Below are 15,687 nucleotides of genomic sequence, written 5' to 3'. Positions count from 1 at the left end.
GCTCTGAGTCCTGGCACAGTTTGGAGTAACACTCACAGTGGGTATTTGCAGCTCCTTAAAGAGGCAAAAGTCCTGAGTTCATGAACTCAAGAAAGCAGGTCACATGCTCTCCCTAAAGAGAGTGGAGTCTGTCCTAACACAAGTTCAACCATGCTTTAAAATCCCTCACGTCTTTTTTTTCAAGAATGCATTACTTTTCAGTCTAATTAGACCAGCTGAAGGGAACCATTTCTAGCAGCATGGAACTGAACCAAAAGCGAAGTCCTGATGAGACATCCCGTGTGCACCCCTTCCTCTCCAGAATCCTTAACCAAAACCATACCCCTACCATCACCAAAAAGTAAGGAAGAAGCTGACATCTCAGTAAATTAGAAACTCATCCCAGAACCTAAAGACTGAAGGACTGTCTTTGCCAGGAGGAGAATCTGTGGTGACAAATGTTTAACAGAACTGAAAACTGTATCTGCCTGTCTGCAGGGTAAGACTCAACGATCAACACGTGGGCTTGGATGTCACCTTCTGAATCACAGAACTGCTTTGCTCACACATCTCAGTGCTGCAGAAAAACGGAAAACAGTTTAAAAGAAGACTAAAACATGGTATAACCTCAAAGATCCAGTGCCTTCACTTCCTCCAGTTCCAGGGGCCGGATAAGAAATCAGCCACACGTTCGGCATTTACGTTCACTTTGCACCCGTAGTGAACTAGGCCTGCACACGGCCGGTGTGTTACTAACACACTCCAAGCCGAGCCATGTATGACAACACAGCAAGGTTCACTTACAAAGCCAGGTGAACTGATGCCACATCCTGATGATGAACTGATACCTGTGCATGGCATTCCCAAAGAACACACAAGGACAGGGACATCGCCAACTCTCCTTTTCAGACAGAAGCATTCAGAGAAAAACTACTTGTAAAGGTCAGCACAGAAACTATTTTCATACTCATCAAATCAATAAAACAAACCAAACAGGACGAGAGATCATGAGATTGAGTATAAATAAGCAGAAAAAACTGACCTGCAATAAATCCATAGGATAAAATGTTGTGGGACCTATCTGAGTAATGGACTGCAGTAAGGTTCCTCCCTCTTTGCTGATGTTCATCAGATGGATTTATTCACTTTAAATTATTAACTCAGTCATAGACACATGGGAACATACTGGGGGGGGTGGAATTCCTGTGGTATTTGCAGTTTTTCAAAGCAAACCATTGGAACAGAATTAATTTCACTGGAAACTGTAAGCAGGATGAAATCTGTGCGTATACAGTCAAACATGGCACCTGCCTCCTCGTCCAGTCTATACGTTCACCACCAAGTTCGTGGGTTCAGACCTTATTTGCATGTATATAGAGTTGCTTGCCAGTAAAATAGCCATGGATACAAAAACAAAGCCATTTTTTTGTTGCTGCACTGAAAAATTGCCTCTTTCTGACTCTCAGTTCTCAGATTTCTCAGCCAATAAGCTCACCCCAGGCTATTACAAATCCAGGTGGGAGAGTGGAAACCAGGACGTTAGACCCCCCCATCCCAACTCACCGGGTATAGTAGGAATCCACTCCCAGAGCCTCCCGCACACTGGAGATGTGCTGCTCCAGTGCCGAGTTTGTCAGTGTCTGCAGGGTCACGCTGTTGGCTTCATGGAAGTCCCCAGCATTTTCTGTCAGGCTGTCACCCAGATAATACTCATGGAATTTCAGAATTCCTGCAAGGCACCAGAATCAGGAGGTTATTTCTGCAGGGCAGGAAACAGTGCTGCCAGCAGATGTCTAAGAAGACAGCACGGCCCCAAGCATTTGGCATTTCCAGCACAACTGGGGCAAAGTGTTTTGTGCCAGGTCTTCACTGGGCTTCTCCAGCATCTCCAACCTCGCTTTTAAAATCTGGGTTTGTTCTTTGCAGATAATGGCCCAAAGGCACAAAGGTAGAACAGAGCTTTTACGAGATGCTCAGAATGCCTTTACTATTGCAGCACTCACATAAATTATAAACCAGATCTTTCATACAAGCCCTTACTAGAGTAATTCACATTTCAAAAGATGCACATGAAAAATACCTATTAACAGCTTCTGACAACATTAAGCGAACACACAAGGCTCAAATGCTGAAAAGAGTGTTGTTACTACAGCAGAACCTCCTCACATCGCACACAGATTTCTCATTTCACTCATATACATGAAAATACATTCTATAAAAAGAAAGAAGATGGATTAAAGCACAGTAAATTATTAAAAGATAGCATTCCACAATGGGTAAACCAGATAAAGGTCACTCACTGTTTTGCTGAGAATTCAACTACTAGTGCAGATAAAACCTTCCTCCCCTCAGACTGGTCTATGCTTCCTGATGTAATTAATTCTGCAGCCTGTGATCAACAGTAAAAGGCTGCTCTGGATGCCTTGGCAGCATCAATTATTAAACCAGTTAGGAAGAGTGGAGGAACAAAGAATAAAGCAACTCCTCCTGCAGCAAACACAGCAACAGCCAAGAGGCTCTGAGGGTTCCACCTCAGTGGGACAAGGACCCTGGGCTGCCACTGAAGCTGCTCTCTGCATCAACGAACAAGAGGTCACCATGGCTGGGCTGGAGTCACTACTGAGGAGCTCCCAGTAAAGCTTCTTGAGCAGAACTCCTGAAGCCCCACCACAGCCCCTCTCCTTCCCATCACCTGACAGAACCTCCAAAGAGGCAGTCACAAACCCACAGGCTCGAAGACTGTAACTGCTTTTCTGCAAGACCCAGTGGGCAAAGAAGAGACTGATCATGAAGCCCAGTGCCAAACCCTACACTTGATCCATGTAATTTTAATAAGCTCAGCTTGATAGTGATATTGTAGAATTACTGGCATTTTATTGTGCAAACTACAGGCCTGAAGAGCCAATTAGTGACTGGATGCACAGCAGGACAACCCCATCTTACACTCAGACGTGCAACATTACAAACTACCCCCAAAAAGTGGCTCTTCCAACGTCTTTCAACCCATCTAAGTCAGGCATGTCTGTGTTTGCTTTCCTTCCAGAAGCATCTTTCATGCAATCTAAATAGTGCTTTTTATCTCTTTAGCTTTGTCATGGTGAAGGGCTGCAATTATTAAATTATATCCAGAAAGAACTCATCAAAATTTACAGTCATCACTTTATTAGATAATGAACAACAGCTGTCTGCAAAAAGCAATCCTCTTCAAATTAATCCTCCTTGCTCCTCTGTGATAAGTGTTTCCACATTCATGTGAGGATCAGGCAGTTCAATGGCATATCAGGAAGTGGGGATGCCCTTCTGTTTTCTGCAATCCACTTCAGTGAATAAATGTCAAAAGCTTTGGAAGGATAAAGCATAAAAATATAATTAAAGTAGAGATTCTTATGTATAGAAGATTCTCACAGAGCCAACATACTTGGAATCTCATTACTGCTCTGCCCTGTGGGAAATACATACAGAAGGAGGTTGAAAAATGGAAATATTAAACACTTGAAACATTTCCATCTCCAGGTGAAATCAAAGCCCTGAATAAGCACTTCTGTATCATTATTGCTGTGGCTATGCCACAGTTTTTAGTCTATTCTGCTTTAAGGTACTAGACAGAAATTATTCCTTCCTACATTCACACTGTTCCCAAATTAATTTCTAGCTACAAATGGTACAATTCTCCCTTTCCCAGGCTCTCCTGTCCACAGAGGAGCTCACCTGCCCCAGGAGCCAGCAGCCAGCTGTACAGATAACCTGCAGCCAACGAGTAGTAGAGAACAAGTCCCCTCTGGCCATTCACAGTCTCCAGGACCTGGTCAAGGGTCACTGGAGAATAGGGATCTGAGTCCTGCTGCCCAGTCTGGCGTTCCACGAGCAGGTCAGCAAATGCCCTCGTTCGTCCTCTCTCTGCTACTGCCAACGCCTCATCGTGGTGACCTAAAAAGACAAAGCCATCTCTCAGACCTGACACAAGTGTGGTCTGCAGTGCTGTATGCAGGGACAGGGACAGCTGCTATCCCAACCCCAATTGAAACCTGGGGAAGCAGCGTCACTTATTTCCCAAAAGAGCAATCTGTGTATTGGAATATAGTCCCACAGATCAGCTTTGCTGCAGGCAATAACACAACTAGTCACAGAAAGGCAAATCAATGGAGGAAGCAAAGCTGGACACCCCTATTGCTGTCCTGGCACAGAAATGCTGTGCAGTGCTGGACAGCTGAGGAACAAAGGACAAATTGTGAATGCCTCCCTGCAACTCGTGGCATGAGCTTGAGTTCAGCCTCAGCATCTGAAGGCATCTCTTACCGAGAGTGACAAGCACCCGCTGCAGGGCCTGATAGGAGGATGTCTGCAGGTCGAAGAGTGACAGCTTGTAATCTGTGCTCAGCTGCACCTCGTGTCGGATGGTTTCAAACAGTGCAGAGGCCCGGTAGAGCTGGGAGGGAAAACAGCCACAGTGAATTCCTGACAAAGACAGCACAAAGCACTGGCTGAGAAGGCAGGAGGATCCAGGGCCAGCATCCCCTCCAGCAGCAGAGGTCTGGCTCAGACCCTTCCTGGGATGCACCAGACACTTCCTTCCTTAAGGACAGGAATGACCCAAAGGGCTTGGCTGCCACAAGCCCTTGAGCACAGGGCAGACCATGGTATACCTGGTGCTGGGACTCCTCCAGGTTCCCACTTGCCCAGAGGGAGAGGCCAAGGCCGTGACGGATTTTTGCTTCATCTTCCCTGCGTCCCAGCTGTTCTGCCAGTCTCAGTCCTGAAAAGGAATCAATGAGAGAGTGCCAGAGGGGAGAATGGGCTGTGGCAGCCTGGCAGGCCGCAGCCTCAGTCCTGCAGGGCTCCTGTGCAGGGACAGCCACGGAGCTGCCCACGCTGGGACAGCAAGCAGGGCAGGGACAGCACCAGGATGGTGAGCAGGACAGTGCCAGTGCCAGGCAGATGCTGCTGGCCTTGCATCAGCACCAGCCTGAGAGGTGCCTCAGTGAGACAGACATTTCCACAGACCGAGACCTCTCTAAGCCAAGTTAAGGTGCCATCCCCTGAGATACACCCACTAAGCCCCTATCAGGGCTTTTAAAGTCTAAAAGCCACACAAATAAACAAAATCACACTGAGCTGCCAAACGCTGCCAGAAAAGATGCCTCTTTACACATTACTGGCTTGTTTCCTATCAGCTCTCCCCAGCGTTCTGGCAGGCTCTGCATGGCTTATGTGCTGAGCCAGAGCACAGGGCAGGGGCCTGGCCTGAATGACTTGGAACTCCTTTCACTTCAGCAGCATGTTCTGTGTTGTCCCCGCTTCCACCATGTCCCTGCTGACAACAGGGACACCTCCTCTGAGGTACCTCAGGTTTCCCCTGGCCTGGGGAGCAGGGCCTTGGCTGTCACCATGCAGCTTAGCAGCAGCTAGCATTCCCAGGCTTTGCAGGAATTCTGCAGTACACCAGGAGAAGGAGCTATGTTTCATTTCTGCCCTTCCAAAAACATATTGGAATCCTGCCAAGGTCAGTTTCAGGAAAACCAGACTAACTGATGTAATTAATCCTTCTGCCTCCAGCTTCATACACTCCAGCTATACTGCTCATCTGCTCCCTCAGAGCCCACACCTTGATCAGCTGGAACCCTTTGAAGCAGCACAACTGTCAGGCCAGCGCTGACCCAGCGCTGACCCAGCACTCAGCAGTGGCAGATGGCTTCTGGACACCTTGGACTGAACCTCCCTCACCTCCCTAATAATCACCACTTGTTTTCACTCACAGTTTAGAGGACACTCATCCACCTGGTCTCATTCCCAGGTGAACACAGAAGGAAAAGCCAGGTGGCTACCAGCAAGGCATACATCTGTTTGAGTTTGAGACCTCTCAGGATCTCTCAGAACCAGAGGGATCCCCTGTGGTTTTCCCCGAGTCAGTTCCTGGAATGCAATACTGTTTATAGAGAAGTTTTACACCTTCCAGGCTCAGGCACAAATGAGCTTTACACAGAGACTCTGCCAAATAGAGTCCAGATTCATGGTCTGAGGCAGCCAAGATGTGCCCAGGTAGGCACAGATCATGCTTTGTCTACAGGACAGCAGGAAGGCTCCAGTGGAGATGGCATGCTGACCATATCAGCCCTCGGACAGCTACTCACACAGATGCTCAGCAGGAGCTATGGATGTCTGCAAGAGCTTCTACATCAAAGACCACTAACAAATACATTCTCTTAGTGCCATGCTCACAGTACTTCACCTCTCCACGTCTTCAGGTCTCCCTTCGACCCCACCACTGCATGCTCTGTTGTACAACTAAGCCTCTTACCTTCCTGCAGATACATCACAGCCTGAGAGTAGTTCTGTAAAGCATGGTGAGTCCTCCCCAGGCTGCTGTAAGACACAGTTTTGGCTACAAGGTCGTTCATTTGTGCCGCAATGCTGAGGTGCTGCTCCTGATAAACCACTGCCCTCTCGTAGGTGCCCAAGGACTCGTAAGTCAGGCCCAGGTTGCCGTAGGCCCGGCCCTGGCCAGCGGGGTTGTTGGTCTCCTCGGCAATCTGCAGGTCCAGCTGGTGGTACTGCAGGGCGGTCTCGTACTCGCCCATCTGCTGGTAGACCCCACCAAGGCCACAGGCAGCGTCGCTCTCCAGGGCTCGGTCCTTCATCTCCCGAGCGATGTTCAGCTGCCGCTCCAGGCAGGAGATGGCTTGCTCATAGTTTCCCAGCTGGCTGTGCAGGCTGCCCAGCTCCCCATAGGCCTGGGCTTTGTTAAATGCCTCCCCCAGCTCATGTGCCACGACAAGCCTCTTCTCAAAGCACACCAGAGCCTGCTGCAAACTTCCCATAGCCCTACAAGGGAAGAAAACAGCAGTGTTTATTTTCCCAGTATTTCCTTGAGAGAAGATGTTTCATTGTTTCCCCTGGAGGCCAGCTCAAACCCTTCAGACAGAGATGAACACCCCCCCCAGGAGACATCCCCACCACCATCAAATCAACGGTGCTCCTCCTGCCACCCCATAAACTTTTCCTTTTCTCCACACAGAGCAACATCAGCTTCATTATTTGAGCTGGCAGCACAGTCTTTAGCACCCAGAGACTCTCTAATTCACTCCTCCGTGCCTTTGTGCAATGGCCACCAAACACACCCCATCAGTAACACACCCCATCTGTACTTGTACTTCACTGGCACACTTCACTGAACACACGTGCAGCTCCTTACCTGTGCCCACTGCCCAAGCCTCGGTAGGCCTTTGCCTGATCTTGCATACGGTTCAAGCTTTGAGCCACAGACAGGTACTGTTCATAATACTTTATAGCTTCCTCAAAATCTCCCAGAGCCTCATAACAATCTCCCAGGTTCCCATATGCTCGTCCCCGATCTAACACGGATTCATTCCCACTGAGCTGCTGCAGCATGGCCAGCTGTTGTTCAAAGTAGCCAATCGCTTCCTCCATGACATTCATGTTCATCTTGGTAATGCCCATGTTACCGTAGACTTGGGCTTCGATGCTGGGGTCCTTTAACTTCTGCCCCAGCTCCAGCTGTTCTTCGTAGCACTTGAAGGCCATGGTGTACTTCCCAAGTGACATATACACTGCAGCAAGGTGACCATGTGCTCTGCATTCACCCGGCATATCCCCCAGCTCCTGATACACCTCCAGCTCCTGCGTGTGGTAACCTAAAGCCTTGTCACACTTCTGTACCATCCTGTATGCAGAGCCCAAGGCTGCATAGGCACTGGCTTCCAGTCTCCTGTCTTTAACATGATGGGCTAAGCTCAACTGCTGCTCATAAAATTTTATTGCACCGTGTATGTCTTTCTTACAGACAAAAATATCCCCCAAGTTCCCCAAGGCTCGGAATTTGGCCTGGGAATTGTTCAGAGACTGTGCCAGGGACAAGAGGTACTTTTGACACTCCTCTGCTTTGCTGAAGTCCATCAAGGCTTTGAAGGCCAGGCCCAGGTTGCAATAGGCCTTGGCTTGGCTCAGCTTGTCGTGCAGATCCTTTGCCAAGGCAAGATCCTGCTCGTAGTACTTAACAGCTTCCTCATAGTTCCCGAGGCAATAATGGGCATAGCCAAGGTTGTGGCAAACTTTCCCCTCCCCTTCCATGTCCTGCAGCTCTGGGGACAAGCGCAGGTACTGCTCGTAGTACGGGGCCGCCTGCACGAACTCTCCCCGTGAGCAGTGGAAGTTTCCCAAATTGCTGAGGGCCCGCGCTTCGCTCTGGATGTCCCGCAGCTCCCGGGCAATGTTGAGATGATTTTGGTAGTGCTGTAGAGCACGGTCATGGGCACCCAGCGCCTGATAGGCAACTGCCAAGTTCCCATGTGTGGACGCCTGAGAGGCACGGTCGTTGACCTCCATGGAAATCTGCAGCTCCTGCCGATGGTACTTGACAGCCTGGTCGTACATGCCAAGAGCGTTGTAAGCGTTGCCCATGTTGCCGTAGGCCCGGCCCTGGGCCGCGTAATCGCTCAGCTCCTGCGCTATGGACAGGTGTGTCTTGTGCAGCCGCAGCGCAGTGTCATAGTCACCTTTCATCTGGTGAATGATTCCTGAAAAACAACAGAAAGGAGCTCAATGAACACAGTCCCCTGCACTAACCCTCTGGAGCACCTTGCACACCAGGACTCCCGGCAGCCCAGCCCTTTCCCTGGCTCTCCACCCCAGGCAGCCCCATCCCTTTCCCCACAGCACCAGGCCAGATGTGGCCCTGGCACAGCCGACAGGGCACAGCCCTTCCAAATAAACTGCCTCCTTGCTTCTAACAGGAAAATCGTGGGAAAAGTTTTATGTTACACATGAAGCAAACATTCATCACAACAACTGGACAGTTCGGCCTTATAAAAGTGCTTTATTTTTTTCCATCAGTGATACCTCGTGGCTCCAGAGCTCAGACTCAACACAATGAGCAAGACAGCATTCGCAGCTGCTTTTCAATTTCAGTCGAATCATCTTGCATTTGTTATGAGACACGGGAACAGGAGCTCTGAATCTGCTGATGGTATCACCTATACTTCAATAAAACTGTGCTAATAATGCTCATGGCTACTTTGCTAACACTTGTGAACAGGCCTGGAGGTGCAGAAGCCACAGAAGGAGGCCCTGCAAATGTTTTCTGACATTAATTGCAAAAGCTTCAAGAGAAAATATCTGGCATCTTTGGGCAACATGGCGAGCATGTGAAGACAGACACAGAAGTTCTCTTGGAACTGCAAAGAGGCAGCACCAAGAGACTTTAAACTGTGTTCTATTAATAATGTGCAGTGTCCTCTCTCCATTGCAATGGGAACTGCAGAGGCTGGAAAGCCATGTCTCCATGTGGAGCCTGGGTGTTTGGAAACACCGGATGCTTTGCAAAGATTGACAATCTGAGATTTCTGGTTGAACTCCACATCTCCTCGTTGTGAAGGGCTGATAGCTTGTGCCTCACCCTCAGCCCATCACCTTCTGCTCACCATGTCCCAGAGCACAGTGTATGTCCCTGCAGAGCCCTGCAGCACCTGGGCTCCATTACAGTCCATGTCTGCCCTGTTCAGTGTTGGATAGTACACTTAAGGGTGCTTTCCATCTACATCAGGGAGATGCAAACAGAAAATGTCTGTTGCTTCAGCAAAGAGGCCAACTCTAACATTCTGGCCTGAAAACACACATTTAGATACATTTTTTTTGTCTGTCAGCATGGCTATTTTGACGAGGTTTTGTTTTGCATGTGGATTAGATGAAAGAGACAATTAAGACTTTTTAATTGGTACTGGATGCATTTTAAACAACAGTAATAGTCTCAACAAGAACTGCATGTTCTCTTTCTCCAGTATAACTTAACTCTGACAGAGAAGACAAAAAATACAGCCAAATAACAGCTGAAACGTGAGACCCCGCACTCAGACGCTAGGAGAACTATTCTAACACAAAGTGGGGAGTGGCTGAGTCAGCATACCAACTGAAAGTTATACTTAGGCTTAAATCCAACACAGAAAAACATTCTCTGCTGCACCAAAACTCTTTTTTTCTTAACAAAAATTTCTGGAATTACATGATGAAAGCATCATTAAATCCAAAGCTGCTGTTAAGATTAGTAATGACATTAAGATGAATTTTCCGGTCCCGACTTGCTAAGCTGCCCACAAGAACTTTTGCCCCACAAACCTATTCTGCCTCACAAATCTGCCCCAATTTATGTAAAGTAGGAGATTTGCAACACTAATTAAAAAGCTGGGACTCTTGTTTTCCCCAGTTCTCCTTATCTTCTTATTCAGCTCTTGAAGACTCAGCTACTAAGAGAAATTAAGTAATTCATCAAGCTCTTTTCAATTACCTGCTGTTGATAACATCAGAGTACAATTAGCATCTACAAATGAACCAAGTGCCAACTGCCAAGCAGAAACAGGAGCTAATTTACCGCGTGGGGCAGCCTGCAAGAGCTGGGATTCAGGGACTGCCAGCAAACACATATTTTGTTATCCCAGCACCAGCCCTGCTCTGCCATTCCCAGCCAGCTGAGAACACATCCTGAATGACAGCTGGAGCATGGGCAGCACAACTGCCACAGCCATGGCAGAGATGTATCCTTGGTCGCTCCCACATCTGGTGCCGTGAAGCAGCAGCAGGAGTGGGCTTCACTTGGATGTAACTCAGTCCCTCCCAGCCTGCCAGCAGCACACCAGTGCTGCTCCTTAGGAGAACAGAAGACTCCTACGCTCTAGTACTTCAATATGTACATTCTGAAAACAAACTTACTTAGGATTTGACCCATATGTCTCCCAGCTTACAAGGCAGCAATATATCGACATATCCAGCTGACAAGCTCCCAAAGAAATGGCCAGGTAACAAACCGTGTCACTACTTGCATTAGTGCAAAAATTACATTTATTTCTGACTCCTGGAGAGCTCCTCAAATGCATTTTATCTTTTAATTTCCCTTTTGCTGTGAGTTTGTGCTTTCTAGTGCCTTTTTGAGGAATTTAATAATTGAACATGGAATACATTACAGCAGCACACAATCTGCCAAGGGCCTGTTTAATTTATTAAGGCAGTCTGGTGAAACTGGGGTGACTAAGAAGACAGCACACAGCAGACCTCCTGCATCCTGGCAGCAGCTCTGATAGTCTCAGCATTCCCTGACAAACTCTGCTCCATGTCAGGGCCTTACCTAGATTGGAGGAGGCTCTGCCTTCAGCAGCTCGGTCCTGCAGGCTCTCAGCAATGTGCAACTGCTCTTCATGATACTGCTTAGCCCTCTCCAGGTCCTGCATACATCTAGCTGCATGGCCCAGGCCAGCATAAGCTCTCATCTCAATGGCCTTCTCAGCCAGCTCCTGGGCCAACTCCAACACGTAGTTGTGGTAGGACATGGCTTTGTCAAAGTTCCTGCGGTAGTGGTAAGCACTGCCCAGGTTGCTGTAGGCTCGAGCTTCCTCCCGCTTGTTCCCCAGCTCCTTGGCGATCTTCAGATGTTGTTCATGGCACTGCACTGCGTTTTCGAAATCCCCCATTGCAATGTACACTGCTCCCATGTTGCCCAGCTCCCGCGCCTCAGAGAGCTCGTCTTTGGACTGCTTGGCGAGGAGGACACACTGCTTGTGGCTGGCCAGCGCGTTTGGGTAGTCCCCGATGGCCGTGTACACATGGCCCAGACTGCTCAGTGCCGAGGAAGCTGCCTGCAGGGGTAAGAGAGGCAACGTAAGTACAAGCATTCATGGAAACAAGTTGGATGGCCCCAGTCGTAGAAATCAACACCACAAGAGGCCACCCTGAAGAGAGAATGTGACTAGAAAACCAACTCTCTGCAGTTCCAAAACCCTCAGGGCAGCTAAGGTGGAGGCAACAGGAATGGATGGGTTTGACTCTGGAGGGCATGCCTTGGGTTACCTCTTTCTCTGAAGTGTGCATGTACCTGGCAGAGGGCAAGGATAGCACCTCAAACATGCAGAGACCACTGAGGAGACAGAGAGAGTGATTGCTGCAGAAAACTGCACCCTGGGAGCAACCCCAGCTGTCCACAAAGCAGTGTCTCCCCCATAGGCAGCCACACCTCAGGTCACCTCTCATGGTTACTGTAACACGTACACCAGGTCCTGCTACCTCAGCAAACCATCCTGTACATGGCAGCTCTCAGGAAAGCAGATAAATAATGACAGTCACCTGCAGAGAACACTGCAAACAAATGCCTGCTCTGTCCACTCTTCACATCATAAGTTCACATCAAAGCACCAGACTCCTGTGGACTGAGGCCAAAGCAGTGCCAGAGAGACAGTAGCAGAGTGCCCAACTGGACACAGCCACGCTGCAAGCTGAGCCACCACGAGGATCCTGCAGTCTCTTCTCTCCAAGCTTAACAGCCATTGAATACCTGCTGCTGAAAAACTGACACACTTGCAGCCATCACTCAGCTGGGAGGAGGGAGATACCTCTGCAGTTTATCTTGCAGTACCAATAGGCCATTGCAGTCACCAACATCCTCACGTGCCTCTGCTTGGCCAAGGACACCATGCTCCAAAGAGCACAGTTCTTATTGTGCAGCATCAGGGTCCTGAGCCCCACACAACCTTGGGACTGCAGCAAAGACAACAGCATTTCAGCAGCTGGAGCCTCTGTCCCTTGGGCACATCTTACCTAAATACAGCTCTTTGAAAACCCGAGTTCTTACCACCAAAAAACAGCTGTGTTTAACAAGACAAATTATCTGAGAATCAGATTCTTTTGCCCACTGCATCTCCTAGGACACAGGCCTGCCTTCCACCTGGCAGAACCAGAGCACCCAGCCAGGCAGCAGGGCAAGGAGCCAAGGGCAGGGATGTGTTCCTCCTGCCCAACACACACCTGCTGCCTCAGCAAGGCTGCTTGCTCCTGTGTCCTGACCCTGACTCCTCTGTGATTCCTCTACGTGCACTTCCTTTGCTACCCAGCTGCTGCTGTGACCCAATTCCAAGCCTCCACAAAGGAGCTGTCAGGGTGAGGGCAGCAGCCGGCCGAGGGCTGCAGCAACCAGTGGGCAGCACTGGTGGCAGCCCCAGCCCCTCCTCAGCGCAGGCTGGACCAGCTGCTCCCAGTGCAGACACAGGCAGAGCTGGGAAGGGGGTCCTGCTCCATACTGGTCAGACTGGCCACAGGCTCGGGGCACTTTGGCCCCAGAGTGGCTCTTGAGCAGCCCAGTGACATAACTTCTCAGCTGGCACTGGCGAGAGAAAGCTCTTACAGGGTCTGAGGGGGCCTGTTTGGAGGCTGCTACAAAACCAACATAAAAATTGTTGCTCTGAATTTTCATCCATTTTTACAAAAATCTTCATGAATATTAATATACACAGAGTACTGAGTCATTTGTAACCTCACTAGGGAAAAAACCTGAAAGAAACAGATACATGCAGCCACCTTGCTCAAGCCCAGACCAAAATATTGGCCCACTACAGGTCTCAAGGTCCACTGGAGCTCCCTTCGTCCTGCTGGTGAGCAACGAGCCTGCTGCTCTGGAACAAACCAGCAGCACCACCAGCAAAGTCAAACCTGGCACAATGCAATCAGAACTGATCCAGTCTCAAATAGTTCTGAAAGACTGGCCACCAGCAGCAGGAGCACTTCTGGTATTAACGGGAAGAGAATGGAAACATCTTTCTAGAAAAAAAACAAGTCAAGGAAATCTGGTGTCTTCTGGGGCTGCTAAAATAAAAAAAGTGGACATCCATGCATGCAGATTGCTGAGATGAGCTCTGGCAAAGAGCCATCAGGCAGAGACTTGGATGATGTTAATGGGCTATGGCTGGGGAAAAGAGGCATAAATGGAAAGCAGCAGATCTCAGACTGTCTGTGCATAAGAAAAACTTGACAGAAGCAGGGATTGCTCATACTGCACACGGGAAGAAATCTCTAGGATGTCTCCTAGAATGGGAAGCAGATGATAGGAATTCAAAATTTGTGAGGCTGGAAATGTTTATTCCCACGGCTCCTAATCCCTTTGCTCAAGAGCATGCCCAGGCTCGAAGTAAAGACCAAGAATGAAGGGTACAAGCTTGGCAACCATTCTCAGGGCATGCAAAGACACTTGGCTCACGTGCTTGAGTGCCCAGGACTGGATCGTCCAAACCAGGATGTGGGAGGAGGGCAAGTGAAGCAGAAAAGAAAAATAAGTAGAAGGAGACAAAAAGAGAAACAGAAAATGAACAGTGAAGGGTTGACAAAAAATAGCCCAACTTGATTAGAAAGCTGGGGCTGTTTTCAGACTCTGGGCTGTGGCTCACACAGACAGAAAAAGCAGGAAGGCCACCTCTACCCTCTGATGTGTCCTTCACTCCAACACTCCTCACATTTTATTCTGCAGCAGCTTCCACTGTTACCTGATCTGAGAGCAGCACTTCTCAATCCTCTTGGAGTCTGCATGAGCAGAGCCCTGTGACACTTCTGGCTTTCCCAAGCTGGGGTTGGTTCTCATGTGCAGCAGCAATCTTCCAGCAAGATCAGTGCTCTCTGTGCTCTGGGGGCAGTCAGGGAAGCTTGCTCTTACAGCAGTGTTTAAGAACAATTTAGTGATAACATCTGCTGGGGGACTCCAGTGGCTCACTTCAGGGGGTTAGGAATAGGATTCCAGAAGATAAATTCATCACTGTATATTTAATAAAATCCCCCACAAAACAGGATCCAGTGGGAACCCCAAGTGACTCACACCCTGGGCCAAGAGGGATGGGGTGTTCCCACGTCACTGGCAGAAGAGGCCCAACGGGGCGGGGAGAGCACAAGGCTGACACATGTGAAACACACCCCAGCTCTGCTAGCACAGACCTCTGCTTGGTAGCAGGGTGATGGGAGACTACAGCACCATCCTAGGGGGGGTTGCATTAGCAAACAAAGAAAATCAATGCTTTATATATCTGACAAAGACAAATTTTATAGTGGGGGTTGCTTACACCTCCAATTAAGCAATTTATCACTATAATAGAAAGCAGATTCTTCTGTCACTGAGCTGAGGCACAGAAGGGAGTTCTGAAACAGGTTCCTAAGTGCTCTCTTTTTCTCAGGAGCAACAGCCAGCTCAGGTTTTTCAGATGAATAAGGCAGTCTGATGTTAAGCAGATGTGCATCACAGAAGGACCACTAATAGGGACCTGGCGACTTGGAGAGATGCCTTCCTCAGGTATTTGGTTTTTGCCAGAGAATGGTCATTTCCCAATCACGTTACATTTAAATAAGTCTTCACCTGACTGCACAGCCTGCTTAAATAAGAACACTCTATAATCATTCTAAAATACAATGTGAAAATGCTTAGCCTGGTATCTCACTCTAAGGTAGCCATAATCCCCAAACACAGACACCAATCAGGACTGATCAGAGATCGAACGTGCCCTTGCATGCTGTTTCTCTCCACTTCCCCTCTCCCTCTGGGCATGGGATAACAGTAGCTTGACCCTGAAGATGCAGTGGAACTGTATCCAGCAGATCAGCTAAGCTTATTCATCACAGCTGTACTGGGAACAGGAACACTTCTATTAAGCCTCATCACTTCCTCAGAATCCACCAGTATTCCACAGTCCGGCTTGGAGAGCTACTGATTTATACACTAAGACAAGTCTTACACCCAAATACAGCAGGTGCCCCATCAAAATTCCAACTTGTCCTTCTCTCCTCCCTCAAAGGCGAGGCTGATGTGCCAGTGTCACATCCAGCTTTTCCCTTTGTGTGCCATGCTTTTGAAAATAGGAAAAGAAGGAGCAGGCAGTATCTTCCTCTTATACATGATCTGTA

At 48.8% G+C, this 15,687-nt stretch overlaps 1 protein-coding gene across 3 annotated transcripts in view; it reads right to left on the bottom strand.

Annotated features, from left to right (window-relative positions):
* Positions 1-15,687, bottom strand: part of TTC28 (tetratricopeptide repeat domain 28) — a 126,483-nt gene that overhangs the window by 22,401 nt on the left and 88,395 nt on the right. For all 3 annotated transcript variants that reach the window (XM_027689258.1, XM_027689259.1, XM_027689260.1), the window contains 7 exons: positions 11,108-11,615; positions 7,169-8,510; positions 6,275-6,798; positions 4,623-4,732; positions 4,276-4,405; positions 3,688-3,906; positions 1,543-1,708 (listed from right to left, as the gene is read on the bottom strand). In XM_027689258.1, coding sequence (XP_027545059.1) covers positions 1,543-1,708; positions 3,688-3,906; positions 4,276-4,405; positions 4,623-4,732; positions 6,275-6,798; positions 7,169-8,510; positions 11,108-11,615 — 2,999 coding nt within the window. The remainder of the gene's footprint in view (positions 1-1,542; positions 1,709-3,687; positions 3,907-4,275; positions 4,406-4,622; positions 4,733-6,274; positions 6,799-7,168; positions 8,511-11,107; positions 11,616-15,687) is intronic.

This window comes from Neopelma chrysocephalum, unplaced genomic scaffold (genome assembly GCF_003984885.1).
Source record: "Neopelma chrysocephalum unplaced genomic scaffold, ASM398488v2 Primary Assembly neopelma1_77, whole genome shotgun sequence".
Taxonomy (NCBI): domain Eukaryota; kingdom Metazoa; phylum Chordata; class Aves; order Passeriformes; family Pipridae; genus Neopelma; species Neopelma chrysocephalum.
This window is presented reverse-complemented; position numbering and strand designations above follow the sequence as displayed.